The sequence below is a fragment of the Equus przewalskii genome, chromosome 1 (assembly GCF_037783145.1).
Source record: "Equus przewalskii isolate Varuska chromosome 1, EquPr2, whole genome shotgun sequence".
Lineage (NCBI taxonomy): Eukaryota > Metazoa > Chordata > Mammalia > Perissodactyla > Equidae > Equus > Equus przewalskii.
The window spans coordinates 127,090,431-127,114,908 of NC_091831.1; the positions used below are offsets into that span (position 1 = coordinate 127,090,431).

At 41.9% G+C, this 24,478-nt stretch overlaps 1 protein-coding gene across 23 annotated transcripts in view; it reads left to right on the plus strand.

Moving 5' to 3' along the window:
• Nucleotides 1-514: 514 nt before the first annotated feature.
• INTS14 (integrator complex subunit 14) overlaps nt 515-24,478 on the plus strand; it is a 31,356-nt gene continuing 7,392 nt past the window's right edge. The window contains exons 1-13 of one of the 23 annotated variants that reach the window (XR_011527433.1): nt 1,956-2,072; nt 2,862-2,971; nt 5,642-5,925; nt 7,570-7,677; nt 10,843-10,998; nt 12,048-12,166; nt 12,864-13,006; nt 14,952-15,044; nt 16,305-16,427; nt 17,079-17,223; nt 18,799-18,932; nt 20,230-20,331; nt 22,252-22,795. Coding sequence is in view for 21 of the 23 variants with exons in the window: in XM_070576782.1 (XP_070432883.1) it covers nt 5,704-5,925; nt 7,570-7,677; nt 10,843-10,998; nt 12,048-12,166; nt 12,864-13,006; nt 14,952-15,044; nt 16,305-16,427; nt 17,079-17,223; nt 18,799-18,932 (1,243 nt within the window). In the remaining 2 variants the exon portion in view is untranslated. The other 22 variants (XR_011527434.1, XM_070576782.1, XM_070576776.1 and 19 more) reach the window with 22 other exon arrangements.

Consider the following 24,478-nt stretch of genomic DNA (forward strand, 5'->3'; position numbering starts at 1 on the left):
GGTTTCAAAGCAGCGAAAAATAAAGGGGATGACAGATTATGCGAAGGAAGTTGTTTAGTGATTTCCTTCAATGTGTATGTGGAAACATCCAAACGTTGAGGGTCTCTTGAGTGGGAAAAAGAAACTCATTAGCCAGCTGTGGCTTGAAAGACACCCCCTTTAAGATCTTCTAACTCTTGGTGCTGATGTTCTCTGATTTTATATTCACTGAACAACCTTCTCTTTTTTTTTTCTTTTTTTTGAGGAAGATTAGCCCTGAGCTAACATCTGCTGCCAATCCTCCTCTTTTTGCTGAGGAAGACTGGCCCTGAGCTAAGATCCATGCCCATCTTCCTCCACTTTATATGTGGGACGCCTACTACAGCATGGCTTGCCAAGCAGTGTCATGTCCGCACCTGGGATCCGAACCGGCGAACCCCGGGCCGCCGAGAAGCAGAACGTGTGACCTTAACTGCTGCGCCACAGGGCCGGCCCCCACCTTCTCATTCTTAATGGGATTCTACTAAGAATTTTTAAAAAGGAGCACTTACCACTTGCCCTAACTGATGCGGGCCTCTTGGCAGTTCTACCTTTTAGCCTCAATTTTAATAAATTGCCCTCTTGCCTCCCCAGTCTCCTGAAAGCCTGTATTCAGAACCAGGTCACCAAGATCTGATCACCCGTCAGCAAACTAATAAACTTGAGCTTCAGGACTGGGTAAGGGAACCAATCGGTGCCTGGAGCTGGGCTGGAACCAGCGGGAGAACGTGACCCACGGCTGAGCGTCACCACGTCAGGGGTAGCCCAGGCCCTCGCCCAAAGGGGGGAATCAGGCGTTACCACTCCGCAATCAGCATGGGCCGTCACTAGCCAGGCCCCAGCGCCTGCTCAGGCAGAACACGGTCTTGGGACGGTGAGACTAGCCAAGCTGAAGAGAACAGTTCTGAAGAAAAAGGGCCGTCTGCAGGCCGCTGGCATTCCCAGGGACTGAGCCGCCTTCCTCGGCCACCTCTGATCTAAGGAGACAGGAAAGAACGACGAGCAACCGGAGCCTGCTCTCTCCCGCAGAACAAGCTGTGAAAGGCAGACAGGCCCGCCGCGCCCCCGCCCCGTCCCACCGACTCAAAGGCCACGCCCCGAAGGCCTAAGGCCCTCAGGAGGCCTCCCTGTGGCCGCTTGTAACCCCTGTGGTGGAACACGGTTCTTTGAACCGCCACTACCCGGGGCCTCCTGGCAGCCACAGGGGCGCCTCAGCTGGCATCTCCTGCCTCCTACATGGTTAGAGTCACTTCCCGTCCCCTCAGGCCCGCGCTGAGGCACAGGCTGCCGGGGGACAGCAGGTGGCCGGAGGGGAGGCAGTGAGGGCGTCCCGGGAGAGCCTGGGTGCCCCGCCCGCAGTGAGCCCCGCGGCCAGGGCAGGCGACCCGACCGAAGCCGCCCTCCGCTTCCCTCAAAGGCGGTGGTGGGACGGAGCGAGCGTCGCGCTGAGGAGACCAAGGGGAGAAGTCCCGACGAGCCAGCTGGCTCCGGGCAGCTAAGAAAAGCGGACAGCGTGCTTAGGACGACACCCCTCAGGCGGCAATTACAGTCTAAAAGGAGTATGGAGAGGATTCTGTCAGCCGGGCCACAGGCCACGAGCGAGAGGCCCGAGGAGGACTGGGAGAGGGCAAAGATCAGTGAGGGTTAGGCCGGGACAGCCACTGGCGCGGGTGAGTGGGGGAGTCGTCGTGTGAAGGGTCCCAGAGTCACCGGCAAGAGGGGCAGGCGGGCAGGTGGCCAGAGGGAAATGGCAGAAGAGCCCGACAGTGGAGAGCGGGGGAAGGAGCGAAGACACGACACAGCCAGGGCTCAGCGAAGTTGGGGCTCTGTGGGGACAGCCGGCGCCGCGGATCCGGGGCGGTGGAGACACGCTGAGAAGGGCGCGCCCCCTAGCGTCCCCGCCCCGCCAGGGCCCCGCCCCCGGCCCCGCCCCCGGCCCCGCCCGCGCGCAGGCCCGGCGCCGGCTTCCCTTGTTTCGCGCGGCCCTGTAGTTCCGGCTGTGGCGCGCGGGGGGAAAGTTTGTGCGGACGGACCGTGCCGACAATGGGCGCTGGGTGAGTGGGAAAGCCCGGGTCTCCGGACTGTCCTTTGTTGCTGGTTGGAGCCGCAGGAGAAGGGGTCAGAGGTGGGGAACGACGCAGGGCGGGCGCCCGGCCTTCCTGCTGCGCAGGCGGTCGCCCCGCGCCATCCCTGCGGCGCCGGTTCTGGGGCCCTGCTCTCGGCCTCCCCTCGCTCCGTGGCTGCGGGTCTCCAGCTCCGCGAAAACCCCAGGATTTCGGCCTCCTGCCCAGGCTTGGCCGCCCCCTCTTCCCCTAAGAGACTTCCAGATCTCAATTTTTGTTTGACTGATTTTATGGTAAAAATGCACCCCTAGTTGCAATCCAAACGCAGGAGTTCCGTATTTCCAGGCGGGCGGCTTAGAGATGGAGTCGCATCTGTGAGCTCGGCAGGACTCAGGCGACGGAAGTCAGGGTGACCGGGGGACCTCAGGGTGGGCGGGACCCTGGAAATTCGAGTGCCATCGCGCTTTGAGGGCGAAACTGCTGAGAATCATTCTTTATGAATGAGCTAATTGTCGTCCTCAGGGAAGAATCGTAAATGTGTGCTGATAGAGACTTGGCGTTAAGGCCATATCGGGTGGCTAGGGTCTCTTCTCAGGAGTAGATTGTTCTTGAGAAAGAGGACCCCTAGTTGTCTTAAGCTCTATATGTAAACAGTGAAAGGGGTGGGGCGGGGTCGGGACCTCGTGGGTAAGACTCAACCCACGTGAGAAAAAGATCGTGTTCTCACAGAATTGCTGGACTGTGATGGGCAGGGATTCTTTTTTTTTTTTTTCTTTTTAGGCCTAGACTGCTTGAGTGAACCATCCTTCAAGAACATTCAGTTCTCTCTCTCCTATGCTTACAACCGGAGTATTAAATTGGTTTCCCATGACTTTGCCGCCGTTAAGGAGGTGTGTTTGGGGGTGGACACAAATGCAACAGTCAGGAGAAAGAGCCAGCTCTAGAGGTGTCTGCAGAGAAGACCAGACTGCCAGCTGTGGTCACCTGTTTCAGTGTTACAGCAGATTTCATGGGCTTTCTTATACCTGACCTAAATCTATGTCTCCTATTCCCCATTCTTCTAAGAGGGGAGGGCAGTACTCCTCATGATCCCCAACTTTGCATAACATGAAGGCCTCTATGCATGAATGGCTGCTCTGCTGTGGGAGCTGGGTAAACTCTATAGGTGGGTAGAGGCATGAGTCCCTAGTATCTCCGCTTGAATGAGGAGGAGAGGAGGAAATGCATTTCTGGTGTCCAGAGTTAAAATTTATCATGTATTTTGCCAAATAATGTTCTCTCTAGTGATTAGGGGTAGTTCATTAGCCATTATCAAATATTTTGTCCAGCACGTACTGTGTGCCGGTTACTGTGATAGGTTCTGAGGGGACATTGGTGAGCAAAATCTGACATGATCTCTGCCCTTAGTGAGTTTATGGTCTAATGTAGTGTAGTTGCACCAGTGTTGTAGAGCACCTCACTTTTTGAACAACACAGCTGAGACCCAGAAAGAAAATAAAAAAGACTGAGTAAATGAAACAGTACCAAGTTGATACACCAAAGCTCATGCATTTGACACTGCAAGAAACCCACAGTCTCTCAGAGCCTGTTAACTTTGACTTTGGACACAGTTTTAACAAGCTTGATTACCTGGCTTACCAGCCTGTAGTAGCCAAGCAGCAGCGAATTAGAAAGAGGGAGGATGATTACAGAGGGTTACTGAGAAAAGTGGAATGCAAGCTGATGGTCTAAAAATTAATTATAAGGAGGAGGCTGAAACAGGGCACAACAGCCTGGATCCATTGAATACAAGGCATTGTTTCCATGTGTGTTCTATACAATACTTGTTCTCTGGGACCTGAACAGTAATTATGTGGAGAAGAGTTAAATGGGAAATACAAGGTTAGCAAATTAAACTGTATTCTTTGCTGTAGAAGTTTTCAGCATCTTTAATAAGGCCTGAACTCGTTTTTCTTGGAGCATCCCTCCAGAACAGTGTTCTGCAGCACACACTTGAGGGAGTGCTGGTATAAAGTAAAGCATCAGGGTAGCAGTGTGCTGGGCAGTATTGGGGTTTAGAGTGGTGATGCCACCTCATCATAACAGAGTGAATTATGTTTAACACACAGTGTTGAATGAGGCAGAAAAGAGGGATACACATTTTAATTTCTTCTATCAAAATGGTTAAACATTTTGGAATTCTAAGGAGTCTGGAAAAGTAATTTTTATCTCATTTAATCTTTATTGATACATGAAGCATTACTGTATTTGAAATGTATCTCAGGCCACTATGTGGTAAAAAGGCTTTTCATACTTGACTTGAGTTCCTGACCCCCATTTATAACATTGTTTCCACGAACCAGTATGTTCTGAGTTCCCAATAGCCTATTTACAAATGGAATTTTAGAATATCACATATTTGCAGGTGAACACTGTACTAAAATGAGCAGTCTAGCCACTGTTAAGTTTTTGAAGGAAGTTCTAAAAAAGAAAATGGTGAACATTAAATTTCTAACCTGTTTATGTCCATCCAGTCTTCCCTAATTGTACAAACACAGTGATTTTTATGAAGCTGTGATTAGTGTATACATACAATCCTGTGACCTGCTTTTCTCAATGACTAATACATTATATAAATATTTCTGATATCTACATATGTGCAATTATTTATAGCTATATGATATTTCATGTGTCAATAGACTTTAGTTTGCTTAATAATAGAGTAGCAGCAAGCTGTTGTCCCCCTGAGCAGGTCTGTATATCTGTGAACGTTTGATTTTTGAGCACAGGAATGTTTTCTTTATGCTACTTCTCAATCCATAATTTTACACAGCTCTTTGTTTTCTCCATTTCTTATACATTTTGACTTTAGTACACAATTTCATGAGATAATGCCAGCTGTCATACATATTCTTTAATTTTGTTCTTTTCCTTCACAGTTAGAACGCTGTTGCTCAGTTTATGTACGATGAGCACTACTGAGACTAGCAGTTGATTGCTTTTGTCATGCTTACAGATTTCCTGCTTTGTCTAATTTGGATTATGGCTTTACCAGCCCTTTTATTTTCATATGTTGCATTCATTTTAACCAAAAAAGAGGCACTAAACAACAAGATAATTAAACATTTGCACAAATACAGCTCTATTGATTAAGATAGTGATAGTTCCCAAAAAGAATGACTGATTGTCAAAAAGCGCCACCATATAACAAGTAGAAATGTTCTTTAGTAAATTAAGTGTTGGAGAGGTGATGTAGGCGTGTTTGTTATATTAAGTTGTATAAAATTTGAAAGTATAAAAGTCAAGGCTACCTGAATTTAATGTTGTTTTTTTTTAAATACAAATACTTAAGGTGGTCCTTGATTTATGACCACTTAGTGAGTGACTCTAGGAGTGGTCCTCATAGTGAACTAAAAGCTGCTTGCTTCCCTCCCACTGAATTCTCTGCAGATTTGCCCTCACCTCAGCTTAAATGGGGTTTGCCTTCACTCATTTCTGGAAAGTTTGGTTAAAATTATGGTGAAAAACATACTTTTTTCTCTCCATGACATGTAAGACCTAATTATATTTACTTTCTACAGCACTTCTCTATCTATAGCTGTCTGTCTACGTTCTGACTGGGAACACTGGGATCATTTTCATCATGCCGACGGTGGTGGTGATGGATGTATCCCTTTCCATGACCCGACCTGTGTCTCTCGAGGGGTCTGAGGAATATCAGCGCAAGCACCTAGCAGCCCATGGTTTGACAATGCTGTTTGAGCACATGGCCACAAATTACAAGCTTGAGTTTACAGCCCTAGTGGTTTTTTCATCACTCTGGGAGCTGATGGTTCCCTTCACAAGAGATTATAACACCCTCCAGGTACAAAAAGGAATGAGTTATTGTGTATACAGGACCCAAATTTATAGGGAGGAAAGCAGTGTTATCATGTTGCACTGAATATTTAGAAGTTGGTATTATTTAATGATAAGTCTATGAGTATAATATCTGAGTGTAGCTGTAAAACAAGGATTCACAACCAGTAGGCCATATGCCTTTGGTAGAGCTATGAGTTAGAGCTGTGAGTTGTAGCCTTATTTTCTGGACTTCTCTGTGGAAACGGGAGGATGTCAGCATGTAGTGCCCCATTCCCTAAAGTTAGGGTCTGTAGGTTCAACACTTTACTCTTCTACTTTCCTGTAAAACTTGAGGAGATGAAAAACAACCATTCCTTAGAAAAAAACTTATTCTAGAGTAATTCAAAACTGTATTTCTTCTCCAACAAATAGCCTTTGATTTACAGATGCTAAGAAATTATAATTTATAAACCTCAATTGATAGGTGTTATTTTCCAAAGATGTTGTCTGTGATATACCAGAGAATTTACTTTCTGATATCTAAACCATTAACATTTCCAACAGTGTCTTGCCCATAGTGAGCAGTCAGTAAGTGTCTGTGGAATTAAATCAAAGAATTTAGTAATTGCTATGCAGTTGAGAAATCCAGGATCAATATAGTGTGATTTTTTTAAAATATAAGTAATAAAATTTTTAAAAAGTCATTCTGCTTAATAACTCACGTTTTTAAGTGACTCAAAAGCTTTCATTTTTTTAAATCATTTTCTAAAAAGGTTTTATGGGTTTTTTTTGAGGAAGATTAGCTCTGAGCTAACATCTGCTGCCAATCTTCCTCTTTTTGCTAGGAAGACTGGCCTTGAGCTAACATCCATGCCCATCTTCCTCTTCTTTATATGTGGGACTTCTGCCACAGCATGGCTTGCCAAGCAGTGCATGGGTCCGCACTCAAGATCTGAACTGGCAAACCCCGGGCTGCCAAAGCAGAACGTGTGAAGTTAACTGCTGCACCACTGTACTGGCCCCTCAAAAGCTTTTTTTAAAATTGCAGTGGATTTCTTAAAAGCGAATAAGGATTTTGGATGGTCAGCAGTTCTGAAATTTAGAGAATTGCTGTATAAGTAGTACAGAGTCGTGATTAAAACCAAGATTCCTGGAGTCAGACTGACTGGGTTCATATCTAGACTCTGCCACCTCTAGGCACAAGATCTAGGAAAGTTACCTAATCATTCTGTACCTTAGGTTTCTCATTTTAAAAATGGGTTAATAATCTATACCTTATAGGATGTTGTGATGATTAAATGCATGTAAAATGTCTAGAATGGTGTTTAGGAAAGAGTTAGTACTCAGTAAATTTTGTCATTATTTTTGTGATGTGTTAAAAATTCTTGATTTTAATTATTTCCTTCAAGGTCCACTCATAAAGATAGGAACTTGGTGGACTGTTTACTCTCACCTGATAAGAGGATGGAATAAAGAGAAGCTCTTTTAATTATCCTTCATAGTTGAGGAAGTCTGTTTTACTGTTTTTCTTTAAGAACCTATGCTTTTGGGCTCCCAGAAACACAATGTCCCCTGTATAACATTCATACTTTGAACAGTTTATCTTGTTTTCTAATAACAAATTAAAACAATAAAGAATAATGAGCAATTTTATCTTTTATTCAATCAGGAAGCACTAAGTAATATGGATGATTATGATAAAACCTGCTTGGAGTCTGCATTAGTTGGTGTTTGCAATATTGTTCAGCAGGAATGGGGTGGTGCAATTCCTTGCCAGGTAATGATCAATTCTTTTTCATTGCCCTGAGTTAAAAACATTAACCACTGAGATGCTTTGATTTTCTTCAGACTCTGACACAGCATGCATTGTAATTTCCACAAACTACATTATACACTGTTGATATCTTTTTAAAAGAAGGCACTAAATCAATGCTAATATGCTCAGAAAGCAGTACAGTTATGCCTTAAGGAAAGCATCCTCCTAATAAATTGACTTATTGCAAACTAATATTGTTTGTATAAAGCACAGAGGGCTCACAGTGGAATTTCAGAACTAACACTCCCTGAAAGGGGTGATTATAGTTTTGAGTGATAGGATTATAAACGTTAGTACAATATAGTCTATCTTCATTATCTCAGTGTAGCATTTATTTAGCAAACTTGTAACCGTCTCAACTATTTGAGTTGTCTAAAAAGTGAAGAGTATGAATTTCATAAAATCTCTTGTCCTTTACTTAGAGTCTCTAGTCAGTCCACATTAGTATCAAATCTGAGCAGAGTAGTAGCAGAAAAAGAGAATTGGAAGTTTGCTGTAAACAGGTACCTTGAGAAGTAGTAGCATATTTTAAAGGGGAAAACAGAAAAATTGCTAAAAGGAAAATTGTAATAGTCTACAACAGGAGTCAGCAAACCTTTTCTGTATTTTAGGGTTTGTAGGTGTCTGTGGCAACTCCTCAACTCTGCTGTCATAGCATGAAAGCAGCTGTAGATAATAAGTAAATAAATGGGCATGGCTGTCTCCCTAATAAAACTTCATTTACAAAAACAGGCAGTTAGTCATAGTTTGCCAGCCCCTGGTGTATGATTTTTTTTTTTTTGGAAGATTAGCCCTGAGCTAACTGCTGCCAATCCTCCTCTTTTTGCTGAGGAATACTGGCCCTGAGCTAACATCCGTGTCCATCTTCCTCTACTTTATATGTGGGATGCCTACCACAGCATGGCTTAGCCAAACGGTGCCATGTCCGCACCCAGGATCCAAACCGGCGAACCCCGGGCCACCGAAGCGGAACATGCGAACTTAACTGCTGCACCACCCAGCCGGCCCCTGATTTCTTATTATGGGGTCAAACATAGAATTCCTCAGTAGTGTCAGTGGCATCCCTGGTATTGATTTTTTAATTAAAAATAAGGTTGTGGTTGCCTGGGGGTGAGGAAAGGATAGGGGTTGACTCGAAGGGCAAGAGAATATGCGCAGTGATGGAACTGGTCTTTATCTTGATTGTAGGAGTAGTTACATCACTGAATGCAATTGTCAGAACTCAGAACTGTATACTAAAAAGGGTAAAATTTATTCCATGTCAATTATATCTCAATAAACCCAACTTTTTTTTACATTGTTTTTTATTACTGCAAAAACCACCTTGTTTTATGCAGTATGAACTCCTGGGTTAATGAAGACCCTGAGCTACGACTAAAAGGTTAAATCAAATCACTTTAGTGGACACTTTCTTAAAAAGCCAGTAAATGCCTTTTAATCATTTTCTTTTCAGAAATAAAAACGTTTGGCAACTTACTTGATAAATAATATTTATTTGGTAAATCCATACATACAGAATATCTAATTTCCTGACAGTATACTGAATAAGTGAAGTTTCGTTGTCAGTATCTTTTGAACTGGAAGCTAGCAGGTAGCACAGTTTCATTTGCTACTTCAGTCGTCTCAGACAAAAAACTCGGAAAGTATGTCAGAGCCAGACATTGTGCACCATGCAGACTTCTGCATTTTGCTGTTTTTTTCTTCCCTTGCAAAAAGGAAGACTCTGCATTTGAGATGTACTGTACTCTGAGGGCAAGGAGATGGGCCTGAATTCACTTGGACTGCTTGATGAATTTCGGGGTAAACCAGGTCCAAAACACTGTACTAGAGGTGGAAGTTATTAGAGATTGTTTTTTATAATCAGTTACTATCAAATGGATTTATTTTAATATGCAACTTTTTAACTAATCTTTTTGACAGCTGGACTATGTTTTCATTATCTGAGGAAAGTCTGTGTCATTTTGACAATACATGAAATATTTCATTATCACACAGCGTCTGAAAAAGTTAGTGGTAGAAATGAATCATTATATAGCAATTGTTGGTACCTAGAAGAGAAAATTGCCTAGTAGTCAATTGACTGTCTTCCCAAAAGATGACATCTCTCCAGGGGACCTCTGTTAAGCATTCTTGGGCTTTAGAAGTAAGTGCCAATCTTGGTACTTCATATTGTGCAACCACCTAATGCTGCCTTAATGGCCTGTTATTATCAAGTTACTAGGCTAGGCTAGGGAGAGCAAAAATAATCCTCCCCTGGAATGCTTGGAAAGCCCACCTCCCACAGAATTGCTTTGAAGCAATGAGGAAAAGGAAAATGATTTGTAACCACCATCTAATGTTGGTATATTTTGAAAGCTTTTTCAAATTACGGAGTTGATTAAGAATGCATTTTAAAGATCTTGTACACATCTGGTTAAATGGCTTTTACAAATACGTCTTAAAAGCGGTTGTCATTTTAGTCAACTAGGGGTAGAGTTTATCATCTTTGAAAATAAAGTGTCAAGGTGCAGACTTCTGTGCTGGTACTTCCTAGGGACGCGTGTAAAATAAGTCCTCATGCGATTTTTGACATTGGTGCCTTAGGTGCCAACTCCTTATCTTAGAGATGGAGTTCTAGTTTTAACACAATAAAGTAAGAACTGGTTATGAATGTTTTTGCCCTTTTTTTAAGTGTTCATAGGTAGATGCTTTTTTTTTTTTAGGTTTAATTAGATAAAATACAGTAAAATGCATAGATCTTAAATACACAGTTCACTGCATTTTGACAAATGCATACGTCTATGTAACCATTACTCCAATTAAGGTATAGACATTTCCATTACCCCAGTTTCCTCATGCCCCTTTCTAGTCAATATCCTCACACGTCCCAGACCCCTGTTTGATTTATCTTAGCTTTGTTTTACCTGTTCCAGAACTTCATATAAATAGAATCATACAGTGTATACTCTTTTGTGTCTGTCATCTTTCACTTGACAAAATGTTTTTGAGATTTATTCACTTGGTTGCTTGTGTCCCTGCAGAGGCAGGTTTTTGAGTATAAATGCAATTAGGGAGAAGGGAAAAATTGCTAAATGAAACTGCTTTAAATGTTATTTCATGTACAAACCTCTCACTTTTTGTAAACAGGTTGTTCTTGTGACTGATGGCTGTCTTGGCATTGGCAGAGGGTCCCTGCGGCATTCCTTAGCTACTCACAGTCAGCGAAGTGAGAACAACCGGTTTCCACTGCCTTTCCCTTTCCCATCTAAGTTATACATCATGTGCATGGCAAATTTGGAGGAGGTGATGCGTTTTACTAAGTTCTTTATCGTTTGATTAGATACATTTTAAGACTCAGTTTATTTTTCATTATATTCTATTAATATTTTATTGCATGTACTAGAACATTGAACTCCATTGGTTTCAGTTGAGGCTGGTCACTAACTATATTTGAAAAGACTGGGTCTCAAATGCTCTGAGTTCAGAGTGTTGGGGCCGGCCCGGTGGCACAGCGGTTAAGTGCACACGTTCTGCTTCGGCGGCCCGGGGTTTGCCAGTTCGGATCCCGGATGCGGACATGGCACCACTTGGCAAGCCATGCTGTGGTAGGCATCCCATATATAAAGTAGAGGCAGATGGGCACGGATGTCAGCTCAGGGCCAGTTTTCCTCAGCAAAATGAGGAGGATTGGCAGCAGTTAGCTCAGGGCTAATCTTTCTCAAACAAAACAAAACAGAAAGTTCAGAGTGTTGCACCATCTCAGGGAACACAGCTGAGTTGTTATCCATCGTGCTTCCCACAAAGACTCATCAATGCTGAGGCGTTGAATGTTCTTTTGGTATTAGGTATTTCCCTCATTTAGGAATTCTTGTGTCTATTCCATCAGAAATGTTGACAGAAGTGTGCTTGATTTTTTTTGTAAAGTATCGTTACTCTGATGTTTGTTTTATTAAACTCTGCTTCCTGGTTTTCCCACTTATTTGGGAAAGTTATTTAACCTTTCTTCACCTCAGTTTTTCGATCTGTAAAATGTAGATAATGATGTTTCTTACCAAAAGATGTTGGACACACTTTGGAGGGAAGATACTCTGTAAATACCAGCTGTGGTCACCTCTGAGAATCTTTGCAAAACTACTTCTGAATGAAATAGCTCTAGTGTTATCATTTTATATAACATTCCTCTTTGGTAACCTTTTGTCAAAATTGTTCCAGTTATTTTCCTTCTCGCATTGTTAAAAAAATCATCATTGTTATTTATTGCCTGTGTTGTTGTGATGGGCATGACCTTGGTGTACTGATAGTAACCTGGCATTTTGTGCCACTTTAAAAGAGTCATCTGTTTTGCTTTGTAGCTTCAGAGCACTGATTCCTTGGATTGCCTTGAGCGTCTCATAGATTTAAACAATGGTGAAGGGCAGATTTTTACTATTGATGGCCCCCTGTGCTTGAAAAATGTACAGTCTATGTTTGGGTAAGTATATACTTAGAGCTTTCTTGCCTTCTTACAATCTATTATTACCATTTGGTATCCAGCAATAAAATCTATTTTACTATTTCTAATTGTGTCGTTTCATGTTCCCCAAGTTGCACATTTTTCAGATATGATAATCGGTAGTAGTGATTTTTGTTAAAGTTCATTCCCTTTTAAATTAAGCGTGACTAAATCTATAATGCCTGTTGATGTTGACTTCCTTACAATGACTCAGCAATTTCAAAGATTAACTTGCTTTTGGGCTTTTCAGAGTTGAAATTTCCGGGGCCGGCCCAGTGGCGCAGTGGTTAAGTTCCCATGTTCTGCTTCTTGGTGGCCCGGGGTTCGCCAGTTCGGATCCCAGGTGCAGACATGGCACCACTTGGTACGCCATGCTGTGGTAGGCATCCCACATGTAAAGTAGAGGAAGATGGGCATGTATGTTAGCTCAGGGCCAGGCTTCCTCAGCAAAAAGAGGAGGACTGGCAGTAGTCAGCTCAGGGCTAATCTTCCTCAAAAAAAAAAAAAAAGAATTGAAATTTCCTTACCGAAAATGTCAGATTTTGTTCTGTTTCACAAATGGTCAGCTCTTAGTTTTGGAGTCAGCTTGAAGGGAAAACAAACTTTGCATCTTGAAAAAATTACTTTTGTATGTGTCATACTATTCTTCCTATAACAATTAATTATCATATTCTAGAAAACTGATAGATCTGGCATATACGCCTTTCCATGCTGTTCTCAAGTGTGGCCACTTAACTGCTGATGTGCAAGTCTTCCCCCGGCCAGAACCTTTTGTTGTAGATGAGGAAATCGATCCTATCCCGAAAGTCATTAATACAGGTAAGTTTTTTTAACTTCCTTCTTAGTTCTTCTGTTATCCTTACTTTCTTCTAACTTCTGACTTTTATTCTCTATCCAGGAGGGTTGAAAAGAAATATAAATTCTGATACTAGGGTGCTTTTGTCTTCAGTGTACATTTTAGATGGGAGGATGAATTGTGTTAAGGGGTGGTGGATTACTGATCTTTCATGATGAGGTCATGAGTTACTCTCCAATCCTAGATAATTGTAACCACAAATTACTAGAGTTGGAAATCGTGGCCAGATTCACTAGCATTGAAATCCTTGAGGTAATTCTTAATAGAGATACTAAGATTAATTAACATCATAATTAAGGTCATATATGAAGTGCTAACTTCTAGACTTGACTCTTCCTGTGTGACCCTGGATAAGTCACTTCAGTTTTTACTGGTTAGGTGAGTGGAATCAACCAGATGATCTCTAGGGTCTCAGCTCTAATGCATTGTACCCCTCTAGCCCACTGCTTGTATTATGAGTAAAAGAAAGCGATGTGCTACTGCTGTTACCTGGTTCATGTTGCTGGTGCTGTGCTTAGCTGAGATTGGCAAAGTGAAGAGTCAAAAGTAACAAGGAATAGTGCAGAGGAGAGTTGTCTCCTGTTGGTGGGTGGGTTCCTTGAGTGGTGGGTACATGCTAAACTGTCACTGTTTCAGTCACCACTGCAGCTTTAGTAACTAGCATAATGTCTAATGCATTGCAGGTGTTCACTAGGTCATTGTTGAATCAACAAATGATTAACATTAAGTGCACAGTAAATGTTAATTTCATTTTTGGGTTTGCAGATTGTAAGGAGTTTTAGAGTGAAGGTCTGTGCACAGGCTTTTTATTTTTTGTGCCTTTTGCTCCTGCTGTCTGAAGTAGGGCATCCATCTCCTCCATTGTGGCTAGACAGCAGTGTAGTAAGCTGTGCCAAATGTCGTATTGCCTTCAAAACAGTTAGATTCCACTTCCCTCCCATCCTTTTCTGATGAATAACTTTGAATAAGTCTTCTCTTTCCCGTATAAACTTTTAGTTCAAGATCTTCATTAAAGCTTATATTTAAACCACTTTAAAATGTAGGCCTTTTTCTGCTCAAATGAAAATATAACTGCTTATGCTGATTCATTTGTTACTCTGCTAAAGAAGGTAATGACAGCAGATCTCCAGAGAATCAGATTTCCTGATGTGTTAGAAGTACAGTGTACTTACCAAGATCCTGATTTTTAAAACTTGTTTTGAGAAAATGAGTGTCTATATGCCTAGAAGAAAGACTGAAAAGCAATTCAATAAAACATTAATAGAGGTTTTCTTTGATGATGAGTGACTTTATTTTTCTTCTTTACAATTTTTCATGTTTCCCAAGTTTTTATACTATTTATATAATCAGAAAAAAAAGTTTAAAAAAGTACTTTGGGTTGCAACTTTTATTTCTTATTTATTTTGGGTTTTCAAAAAATACTTTTGGTCTTTAATACAGCTTCTATAAAGCAAAGAAATCATTGTCATATTTAGAGTGCTACCTTGGTTTTGTAGAGAATATATTTCTTTATCAGGGAAATGTTTTTAATGCAATACTGTTACCTCCAAGGACAGCTGCTTGTTGTAGAAGTGTTGACACTGCCCCCTGGTGACCTGAACACCCCTAACTATACAGAGGGATTTGACTTTTAAGCTTTTTTGCCTTGGCTGGGGACCTAGCCTCATAAAAATAAAGTCTAGCTGATTTGTCATATAACTTAAATTCCTTAAATAAAAGACAATTATCTTTATTTCCTTAGCTACTTAAAGTGCAAATTATTAAAGTCATCCAGAGAAACTTCTAATAACCTTTCTAGTCATCATATTTGAATTCCCAACCTAAACATTGTATTTATGAAACCTAGTATATAGAAAATAATGTACTTTCCCAGCATGAATTAATTCTATGTTGATTCCTTCCTGTTAGATTTGGAAATAGTGGGATTTATTGATATAGCTGATATTTCAAGTCCCCCAGTTCTGTCCAGACATCTGGTCCTACCTATAGCACTTAACAAAGGTGAGTTCTCTTTCTGTTCATTTGAAGCATCTTATTATCCATATGAAGTATCTTATTATCTAAAGTTATTCTTGAATGTTAGATAGTAGGATAGCCCATTTTGCAGAATTTCAGGGAAAAGAATAGTGATTGGATTGAATTTTTTAAAAATGGAATGTTGCCTAATATATTAGAAAACTAATTCTGCTACTGTACACTGTGGAAAGCATTTTGACACATTTATTGTATGTTGCTTTGTTAATTTATAGTCCTCTTTAGAGATGAGAATGTTGTCTCTTATCCACATCTCTGCCTCTCCTGGTAGGAGCATGCTGAGGAAGCTAAAGTAGTTCTTAGAGGGTTCCCTGATAAATATGGAAGTTAAATACAGCTTCATAAGGGGAGGGACCACATCCCTTCTCTACCAATGCCTAGCATGTAGTAGATCTCAGTAAATTCTGTTGAATGAATGGATGAATCCAGGCCCTTGTGAGGTGAGGCCTCATCACTGCGGAATATACCTCTCCAGGAACTGTAAAGTCATGTCCCCCAAATTCAGCCTTCTTTGGAGAACGTTAGTCTTTAGCACTTTAAACTTCTCTTTTCTCTGTTGTAGGCTGACCATCCACTTTATATTCACCTGCTTTCTCCAAGGAGTGTATGTAGTCAATCAGGTTTCCACTCACTGAGTTATGATCACATTCCATTTATGTCCAGTTATCTCAGTTGGAGTGTTGGGTATTCCGTAACCCTTAATCATACATTCAGAGATATGCTGATCTTGATATGTAACCACACATGGCTTATTGTGATCATTGTGTTTATAATTTACCTTATTGTTTTTGATTAGATATTGATAACAAGCAACTTTCCCTTATTTCTAAGTTCCTGGGGGAATTCTGCATGCCCATATAAACTTCCAAGAAAGAAAATGGGCAAAATGAAGAGTTTGTGTAGGGGAATGGTGGAAAAGAAAGTATGGGAAGGCAAAATGGGACTTTCTTGTAAGGGCTATTGAAAATCAAGCTAAACTGGGCAAATTCCTCCTGTTGAATGAGAAAGTCTTTGAATGAGATTAAGCGACAGATAGTTCCAGAGGGAAGTTAATTGTAGGAATATTCATCTGTCAGCAGAGTGTATAAGAGAACCTGGAGTTGGAGAGTCAGGTCAAGAAGCTTATGGAGTAATTGCTGTTCACTTTTGGGGGTCCCATCCATGTGCTGCTTGAAGATGGTCAGTTGAAAGCACTCTTGACACCTCTGAATCTGTGGTTCTATTTAGATGGTGCCTGGGGCCAGCCCGGTGGTGCAGCGGTTAAGTGCACACATTCCGCTTCGGCGGCCCGGGGTTCGCCAGTTGGGATCCCGGGTGCGGACATGGCACCGCTTGGCAAGCCATGCTGTGGTAGGCGTCCAACATATAAAGTAGAGGGAGATGGGCATGGATGTTAGCTCAGGGCCAGTCTTCCTCAGCAAAAAGAGGAGGATTGGCAGCAGCTCAGGGCTAATCTTCCTCAAAAAAAAAAAGATGGTGCCTGAAGCCTGCAGAGAGCATCTATCTGAGTGTCCTAGTGGAAACTGTGGAAAGCTGATCGTTTTGTGTAGCAGCTTTACTGAAATATAATTCACATACCATACACTTCACTCATTTAAAGAGTACAACTCAGTAGTTTTTAGTGTATTTATAGAGTTGCACAACCATCACCACAGTTAACGTTAGAATTCGAGTTTTAGAATTTTTACCCCCCCACAAAAGATACCCTTTAGCTGTCAACCCCTAATCCCCATCTCCCTCAGCCCCAGGTGACCGCTAATGTCAGTTCTGCCTCGATAAATTTGCTATTCTGATGTTTTATATTAAATGGAATTCATATAACATATGAAAACTGATTTTTATATAGATGTTGGAAAACCAGAATATGAGTTTTTCTTACTTATTATAATACTCCTTTATAACTTTGTATACTTTCCCTCCTAGGCTAGAAACAGCCAAGAGTATAAGTGGGGTTTGAGGTTTATGTAGTGAATCTCAGCCTGACCTGTTTTCTTTTCGCAGAAGGTGATGAGGTGGGTACTGGCATAACAGATGACAATGAAGATGAAAATTCAGCCAATCAGATTGCAGGCAAAATACCCAACTTTTGTGTCCTCCTCCATGGCAGCCTAAAAGTGGAAGGAATGGTGGCAATAGTTCAATTAGGGTAAGAAACTTTGTTTACCTTTTGGCTGAGTGAAAGGGAGAATCAATTTACAGAGTGAAGTATTTCCCAGACTTTTCTGAAAGAAATAGAAAGATCCTCATCACCTTTTTCCTCTCCTCGCCATACCCTTCCCACTTCTCATCACCTTCTAAACTGTTCTTTAAATCGTCCCCTAGAATAAGTACAGAGTGAGCTTTTTCATTATATTGCTTTTATATCTTTTCTCAGTTTTCCTCTTTTCTTTCCTATCTGGGAAACCTGGGTTCAGTTATAGCAATGCTACTAACTTGCTATAAGATCTTATGCAATATTCACAGACTCCTCAGCTATAAAATGAAGGGGTAGAAATAAATTTTAAAAGATGCTGATAGGGGCTGGCCCCATTCCCAAGTGGTTATGTTTATGTACTCTGCTTCTGCAGCCCAGGGTTTCGCTGGTTCAGATCCTGGGCACGGCCATGGCACTGCTCATTAGGCCATGCTGAGGCGGCATCCCACATGCCACAACTAGAAGGACCCACAACTAAAATATACAACTATGTACTGGGGGGATTTGGGGAGAAAAAGCAGAAAAAAAAGATGCTGATAACATTGATTGAACATTTTACTATGGGCGAGGGACTCCTCTAGGCACTTGACATATGTTAACTCCTTAATTCTTCACAACAACACTATGCAGGAGGTTTCAGTATTATCCTCATTATATAGATGAGGAAACCAAGGCTTAGAGAGGTCAAGGAACTTGCTCAAGGTCACACAGCTAGTGAATGAAAGAGCCAGGATTCTTACCCTGCATTCTGACTCCGGAGCCCATGCTCATAGCCACTCGGCTGTATTCCTTCCCTACAAGGAAGGCCCTAGTAGCTTTCGCATTTGCTGCAGTCTTGGAATTTGCAAAACTCTCTTCTTCCCTTTCTGTAATACCTATTGTTAGGAAAGAAGAGGTGACTGATCATCTCCTGGCCGTCACCTGGGGTTGACTAGTATCAAGAGGTTAGGAGTACTCAGAGGAAGCACAGCTCCATTTCTGCTTCAGTTAAAATTAGCTGGTCCAAAAAGAAGAATGCTGTTATAATTAGGTATCAGTTTGCTGTGTGTCTTGGTACCCAAGCTAATTGTACTGGCTCTGACTATGAGAATCACCTGGAACCCTTTGAGAAGCAGAGACAGCTAGGTGATGGCTTTGTGCCCTGTGTTAGAAGGGCTTCTCTGTGTTGGTGCTGCTGTGACTGACTCAGGGAGGCAGCTGAAAAGACCTATAGTGGCAGCCCTTACTCCTCACCACCCCTGCAGCTACTTGCTGCCCTTGTGATATTTTTGTTCTCTTTTAAGACTGCTTTTGATTTCCATATCTGCATAATTTTTCCTGAATAATACTACATGTCCCAGAGGAATGGTAATATTAGGGGGCAGCAGTATGCATTTTCAGGTTTAGGGTTTGGCTTTAGTAAAAGTGATGCGCCGGATTTCAAAGCTGAAGTCCATGTCTCTCAAGAGAAAAACACAGGCTAGACTTATTTAACTTGACAGTCCCAGGCTTGATCTTCTTCTGATCTTCTATCTTCTTTCCGTCTAGTCCTGAATGGCATGGAATGCTCTACTCCCAAGCTGACAGCAAGAAGAAATCAAACCTCATGATGTCTCTCTTTGAGCCTGGCCCAGAACCTCTCCCATGGCTAGGGAAAATGGCACAGTTGGGTCCTATTTCAGGTATCACCCAGATCAGATTTTATTTATCTTGCCTTTGTTTTCTCTTTGCTATTCTGAATGGCTCTGACTGTGCAGTCAGAGAGATGTGTGATCTCTGTTATGGGTATGCTGTGGTCTCTGATGCAGGATTTGTATATGGAAAACCCCAAGAGAGTTTGATATTTGAACTTTTAACTTTACAGCTCAGGGGATACCAACATTTAGATTGCTTTAAGTAAATATAAATGCTCTAACTGCTTAGAATGAAAAGCTACTCTCCATAAACTTTTTCTTCCTTAGTGTACTTCAACCTAGGTAACCCCCAGTCAGTCCTAGATAATTTAATCCCCTTCCTTCTTGAAACTATTTTCCCTTAGGTTTCCTAACACTGCACTCTGCTGGTGCTTAGCTTTTTCTTTGGCAGCTTTTCTTTATCTTGTCTTATCTTTTCTTCCTTTTGCGTCATGATTCCCAAGATGTCATTCTTTACCTTCTTCTCTTGGGTTATTATTCTCTCATGGTTATTTCATCAACCCTTATAGCTTCAGACTCCCCCAGATCTATAACTTTTATCCTGCCTGATCTCTCCTTGGAGCTTGCATGTCACGTTTCCAGTTCCCAGTTGGACCTCTCCAACTGGATATTCTGCCACAGTCCCAAGCTCAGTATGTTTGTTATAGAAATCATTGTCTCTCACTCCTTTCCCCTTAAACTCTTCCTTCTTCTCGTTCTCCTACTCCTTCTGATTGAGGCCTTTGTGCTCCTAGGTACTCAGTCTCAAACTGTAGAGTCATCCTTGACTCATTTGGGCCCATTTCAAGTTCAGGAACATCTACTAAGCAGCCTATTCTGTGCCAGGTCTAGGGTATAAAAGAGTTAACAGGAGTTGCTCAAAATCTAGTGGAAAGTGGAGTAATAAACACGGACTAGCACAAGATTAGAGTTGGCCTGAAGGAGGGGATGATCAGCTCACCTAGAGGACTCAGGAAAATCCTCACAGAGGAGAGACGCCCTAGCTGAGTTTTGAAGAAAAAGAGGAATTTGCTGAGCTCATGAAGGAAGAAAGGGCATCCTGGACAAATGGAACACCTGTAGAAAAGAAAGGAGCTAGAGTGAAAAGTGAGGGTGGGGGTGGGAGGACCAGATAGTAGGTTAGAGGTGACAGTGGCTGGGGCAGGGCAGACCTCATCTGAAATGTGAAGAGCTGAGACTTTTTTCTGAAGATACCGGGAAACCACTGAAGGGGAGTGATATGATCAGATCCTTCTGGCTATAATGAGAACAGTGGACATACTAGTTAGGAGACTTTGTATTCTAGGTACTGGTGCCCCCTGGAGTTGTGCAATATGGCTGAAATCCAAGTGAGAGAGAATACATTTGCATTTAGAAACATAACTCTGTGGAGTGTGGATTTGAAAAGGTAAGGGCATCCTGCAGTTAGAAGTCTCCTCTGACAGTCCTGGAGATGTGAAGGTGAGAGCCTGAACAGGGGCAATGTCTGGGGATAGACAGGATGAGATCTATGCAAAAGCCATATAGGAGGTAGAATCCACAGTCTTTAGGTATGAGAATAAAAGAAAGAGAAGAGGGGCCAGCCCAGTGGCGCAGCAGCTAAGTGCGCACGTTCAGCTTTGGCAGCCTCGGGTTTGCTGGTTCGGATTCCAGGTGCAGACATGGCACCACTTGGCGAGCCATGCTGTGGTAGGCGTCCCACATATAAAGTAGAGGAAGATGGACGCGGATATTAGCTCAGGGCCAGTCTTCCTCAGCAAAAAAGAGGAGGATTGGCAAATGTTAGCTCAGGGCTAATCTTCCTCAAAAAAAAAAAAAAGAAAGAGAAGAGTTGAGAATGATCTCAGGTTCTGACCTGGGCTGCAGGGTGAAAGGTGGTACTATTAATTGAAACAGAACAGAGAAGAGTAAATTTGAGGAGAATGTCTTTTGTACATGTTGAGTTTGTGCCTATGAGATTTAGGTGGAGGTGCCTAGAAACAATTCCTCTGACAGTGTGGAAGTCAGGGGAGAAGGCAGAGTTGGAAATACAATTTTTACTTGTAAGCATGTCACTGATAGTTAAAATGGTGAGAATGAAGGAGATTGCTTGGGGCAATAGTTCTCAAAGTTGAGTTTTTGTGTACAAAAATAAACCTGGAGAACTCCTTTAAAAATTCTGTTTCCTGGGTCCCACCTACAGAGATTCTGATCTGTTGGGTCTGGATTCAAGCCCAAGAACTTACAGTTTTACTGTTACCCAAATGATTACAATCCAGGTGATCCATAACCACACTTTAAGAAGCCCTAGTCTCAGGAAGGTATAGAGATTAAGGGAAAAAGAGAGTCAAGGAGCATACCTCTAGAAAGGACCAACTACTAGGGGCAGTGGGAAGAGTGCTAGTAAAGGAAAGTGAGAAGGAATAGACGGATGAAAGAGGAAAAGTACATGAAAGTGATGTCACAGAAGCCAAGAGAATAAAGAGACTCAAAAAGGAAATACAAAGTCTCATACACATGCATGTCAGTTAAGGTCTGAAGGATGCCTTTTGCCATTGAAGCCTAAAGATTTTGACTGAACATAGGCCCTAGAGTCTAGGCCAAGGGTCAGCAGACTTTTCCAATAAAGAGCCGGATAGAAAGTATTTTAGACTTTGCAGGCCATGTGGTCTGTCATAACTACTAAACTCTTCCATTGTAGCACAATACGTAAATGAGTGGGAGTGACTGTATTCCAATAAAGTTTTATTTATGGATACCAAAAATTTGAGTTTCATATAATTTTTTTAAATTTATTTATTTATTTATTTTTTAGGAAGATTAGCCCTGAGCTAACATCTGCCACCAATCCTCCTCTTTTTGCTGAGGAAGACTGGCCCTGAGCTCACATTCATGCCCATCTTCCTCTACTTTATATGTGGGACGCCTACCACAGCATGGCTTGCCAAGCAGTGCTGTGTCCACACCCGGGATCCGAACCGGGGAACCCCGGGCCCCCAAAGCAGAATGTGCAAACTTAAGTGCTGTGCCACCAGGCCAGCCCCGAGTTTCATATAATTTTTATGTGTCACAAAATATTATTATTTTGATTTTTTTTCTCAACCGGTTAAAAATATGGAAACCATTCTTAACTCAAAAACAGGCAGCAGACCATAGTTTGCCAACTCTTGAGCTAGGATCCAGGGGCTTGGGGTTTTAAAACTCACACGGGGCAGGTGACATGACTTTGGTCCCAAATGTCACAAGGAACTGAAATCTCTTGAGTAAAGCTGGGAGTGTGGAAGGTGAACCCTCTCAGTGAGTGGATGACAAGAAAAATTCTACCCATTGTTTCTATCTGCTTTTCTAGATATAAAGAAATTAAAAAGTCTCCTATTTGAGAAATCGAAGCCCAAGTCTTGCACCATGCAGATTGACACTGCCCATTCTGAAGTGGGGACCTCCAAAACCAAATAATGCAAAAACTGGTTCTGAAGCAGTGAAGCCCTTGGTGCATCCTCCGGAAGCCAGTGGCTCTGTAGGAATGCCTCTGCAACCCAGGGCAAAAGGACTTCTGTAGAAAAAAGCAAATGTCCACTGAAGATTTCATGATTTGAAAAAGTTTTTAAATCATGAGAGGATTTTATCTCCTTTGAAGGAAGGCCAACAGGTGGATTAGCACCTTGAGAACTTAATCTGAAAGAGACTGTAGAATGAGTGTTTTAAGTGATTAAAGAGTTTTAGGAAGAAATAGAAACCAAGAGAAAAGAAGAGGACGCTATGAATCAAGAGTCATTTGAGGAGCCGGCCCAGTGGCACAGCGGTTAGGTGCACACGTCCTGCTTCGGTGGCCCGGGGTTCGCCAGTTAGGATCCCGGGTGCGGACACGGCACCACTTGGCAAGCCATGCTGTGGTAGGCGTCCCACATATAAAGTAGAGGAAGATGGGCACGGATATTAGCTCAGGGCCAGTCTTCCTCAGCAAAAAGAGGAGGATTGGCAGTGGATGTTAACTCAGGGCTAATCTTCCTCAAAAAAAAAGTTATTTGATCTTTACAGTCAGGAGATTATTGGTGGCTTTATAAGAGTAGTTTCAGTGGATGGTTAGCCCGGAGACAGGTTGAAGAATGAATTACGGATGAGGAAATTAAGATGACAAGTTTGGCCACAAACAGAAGACAAAGAGGACAGTAATTGGAGGAGAATACAGGGCAGAGGAAGGTGTGTGTGTGCGCGTGTGTATTTGTGTATGGAGAGATTCCTTGCTTCCTTTATTCCCTCTGTGGCATTCCTACATCCATTCTGCCTTTTCGTTCTCACTGCTCTTGCGTTGTTCTGGCTTTCTTTCCCTTTCACTTAGATCAGCAGACAGCTAACTATGGCCTGCAGGCCAGACTAGCCCACTGCTTGTTTTGTAAATGAAGTTTTATTGTAAAATTGTATTACACAGTCATTCTCATTCATTTACGTCTTATCTGTGGCTGCTTTCCTGCTTCAGTGGCAGAGTTCAGTAGGTACAACAGAGACTATATAACCCACGAAGCCTAAAATATTTACTGTCTAGTCCTTTACAGAAAAAGTTTGCCAACCTCTGACCTAGACTCTTGTGATGCTTTTCTCCACAGATGCCAGTCCATAGTCTAAGATAGTAGTAGTCAAATTCCTTTCTGATCTGGCTTCTAACCTAGCAATGATTGGCTTGTTAGGCATATTCTTCATTCAGATTGAACAGCTGTTTACTCAGCCCTGTATTCATCTTTGTTTTTTTCCTTCCTTCTGGGTCTGTTCTTCTTTTCAATGATAATAAGAGCTAACGTTATTGAACTTAACTTTGTGCCAGCCACTGTGCTAGACACAATGAAGTGCATCATCTCATTTAATTCTCACAACAGTCTGGGAGAGTTGAGATTGCCATTATGGTAACAAGTAATAATTGGTAATAACCCACCCTAGAGGGTTGTTGAGAGAATTGATGGAGAGAATGTGTATAAAATGCCTAACACACAGTAGACACGTAATAATGATAGATCCTGCTGTTTTTATTATGTTTTTTTAAAAATCAAAGCAAAGCATGCAAAATAGTACTATTGTTTATACCTATCCCTCCTACTCCTAATTCTGTTCCTAGAGACAATTCAACTTTTAATTGTTTCTTTTGGTATTTACTTACATTTCTAAATAATATAAGTATATAGCTATTTCTAGACCTTTTTTTTCATTTTAAATATCTTTTTTTGACTTTTTAAGGATGACTGCTTAGCTCTCTTACCACTGCCATAACTACCTACCCACTCACCCAAGAAACACATTTTTCCCTTCCTCCATCCTTCCAGGGTGGTTATGGTGTTCCTTTTGGTTAAATCAGTATTCTTTCCTTGTTGGGTGATGTAAATGTTATTTACAGCTAAGCCATGTGGTATACCAAGTTACATTTCCTTTGTTCCCTGCCCCAGTTGTTAATTTCCTTTTTTAAAAAATTATATACTTTTCTCCTTTTTTCTAGCAGGCAAGATACATGTATTCTGACTAACTTCAATTAAAAGGAAGGCTCTGTTGGAAAGATGCTTAGGTTCCTCACAGACTCCAGTCAAGAGCTG